The 1,801-nt window shown below is 45.3% G+C and overlaps 1 protein-coding gene across 4 annotated transcripts in view; it reads left to right on the forward strand.

Annotated features, from left to right (window-relative positions):
* The window catches only part of DDX3X (DEAD-box helicase 3, X-linked), a 28,057-nt gene that overhangs the window by 666 nt on the left and 25,590 nt on the right, over nucleotides 1-1,801 (forward strand). For all 4 annotated transcript variants that reach the window (XM_019524174.1, XM_019524177.1, XM_019524176.1 and 1 more), the window contains exon 2: nucleotides 1,476-1,533. In XM_019524174.1, the coding sequence (XP_019379719.1) occupies nucleotides 1,476-1,533 (58 nt within the window). The remainder of the gene's footprint in view (nucleotides 1-1,475; nucleotides 1,534-1,801) is intronic.

A 1,801-nucleotide genomic window follows, 5' to 3' on the forward strand; every position in this document is an offset into this window, starting at 1 on the left:
GCCGGGGCCCGCCCCCGGGGAAGGGGGGGTCGCGTCTCCCGCCGCCGGGGGCCACGTGACGGGCGCCGGCTGCCGGATTAGCGCAGCACGCACGGAGGGGGGCCGCGAGGGAGCACTCCTGTTTGGCGCGGCTGCGCGGGACTTCCCTTCCTCCCTCCCTCGCTTCCTTCGCTCCTCCGCCCTTGTGCCTGGCTGCTGTCGCTGGGCGAGCTGCCTGCAACCAGGATGCTTGTTTTGGGGGGTGTTGGGCCCTTAAATTGAGCTAAGGGGGGCTGGGTTAGAGTAGCTAGTTTTTAGCTAGGTCCTCTGACCTGTACTAGGGGGTGCCTTTTTTGCAAAACATGCCACAGCTGTTGAATACCACTGGTTGTATATAAGGCTGGCTGGACAGTATTGACATTGTAATGAGTAATGTGCAGCTATTTGCTTTTTTTACACGTGCACATTCAGAACAAGAGGCTTCCCTGCCACTCCCTGGATTGGTACAGAGCTGTCTGTGCTGCCTGATGCAAACATATTTTTCATTAAACATGTACAGGAGGATGGTAGAGGTCTTTGAATCTGAGGCACCTTCATTTATCTGTTTGAAGTGGCAGATTTTTTTTTCCTAAGAGGATGTTTCCCATTAAAATTGAATAGTAAGCATTCTCGGAGGTTTCAGTCTCTTGGTAATTACAAGTTGGTTGCCTGTATTGGTAGCTGTGTTCCAAATATTAAACTTGGTTCATCCTATCAGCTGATCCTGTTTTCATGTTGAAGGCCTCGTAGTCATCCTTTATTTTTGAGGTGCTGATATGAACTAGTGACTTTGAATTTACCAGAGTGTGAAGAGACTTGGTTAGAAGGGAGCAGAGTTTCCAAGCCAAACACCACTGGAGGAATGTCTCCCTATGCTATACTTAAATGCAGCCTGGCTGAGTTGCTTGCACAAGCTGGTTTGATTTCAGTTGGTTTCATAGTTGTTCTGCATGTCTTGCATTACAGTAGTGGTTGCTGTACAGTCATACATTTGGGGCATTGATCTTTTAAAATTAATTGGAAAATACTGTGAAGAGACTGTATTAAATGGAATGCTTCCACAGACTACCAAGCATGTTTATGGGACTGCCTATTCGTTAGCAACTTGTGAGGGGTAGAATTATAGTATGTGATTTGATGAATTAAATATTGTCTGTTGGTGATCGTACAACAGCTACTTTATTGCAGCCTGTTGTGTGTGGTGTACATTTACTTTTGAGCCCAGAGACATTACAAAGGAAACTTAGGGTTTTAAATCATCAGTGAGATGTGAAGTAGTATGAAACTTGGTTACTTCTTCAGCCATTACTGCATACATGTTTTGATGGACCTAGACCTTTACGTTACCCAAATGGCAGTCAGACTTTCATAATTAACCCAGTTCTTCATGCCACAATATGATTGCATGATGCAACATGTTAATATGTAAAGCAGCAATTTTCTTCTCTTTCCCTTAGTTTGCGGGTCTAGACTTGAATTCCTCAGACTCTCAGAGTGGAGGAGGCACAGCAAGCAGTAAGTATATGCAAGTTTTCCTTATGCCTGGATATAGGTGAGCAGTTGGAAAACCATTTATATTATACAGCTCTGAGAGGGACAGCCACCTTTTGGGATTTAATGTTTTTAAAACTGATGCCTTTAAACGTGGAAGTTGGGGAGGGAGGTATAGATAGACTCTTTAGATGGACCAAAAGTAACTTGGTTGTGCAAGGGTGGGATTTCATCAAATGGTAATAGTTTTATAGGGCTCTTTTCTGTCCCGGGGGTTGGGCTAGAGGATCTC

The sequence above is a fragment of the Gavialis gangeticus genome, unplaced genomic scaffold (assembly GCF_001723915.1).
Source record: "Gavialis gangeticus isolate Ggan-Ray unplaced genomic scaffold, GavGan_comp1, whole genome shotgun sequence".
Lineage (NCBI taxonomy): Eukaryota > Metazoa > Chordata > Crocodylia > Gavialidae > Gavialis > Gavialis gangeticus.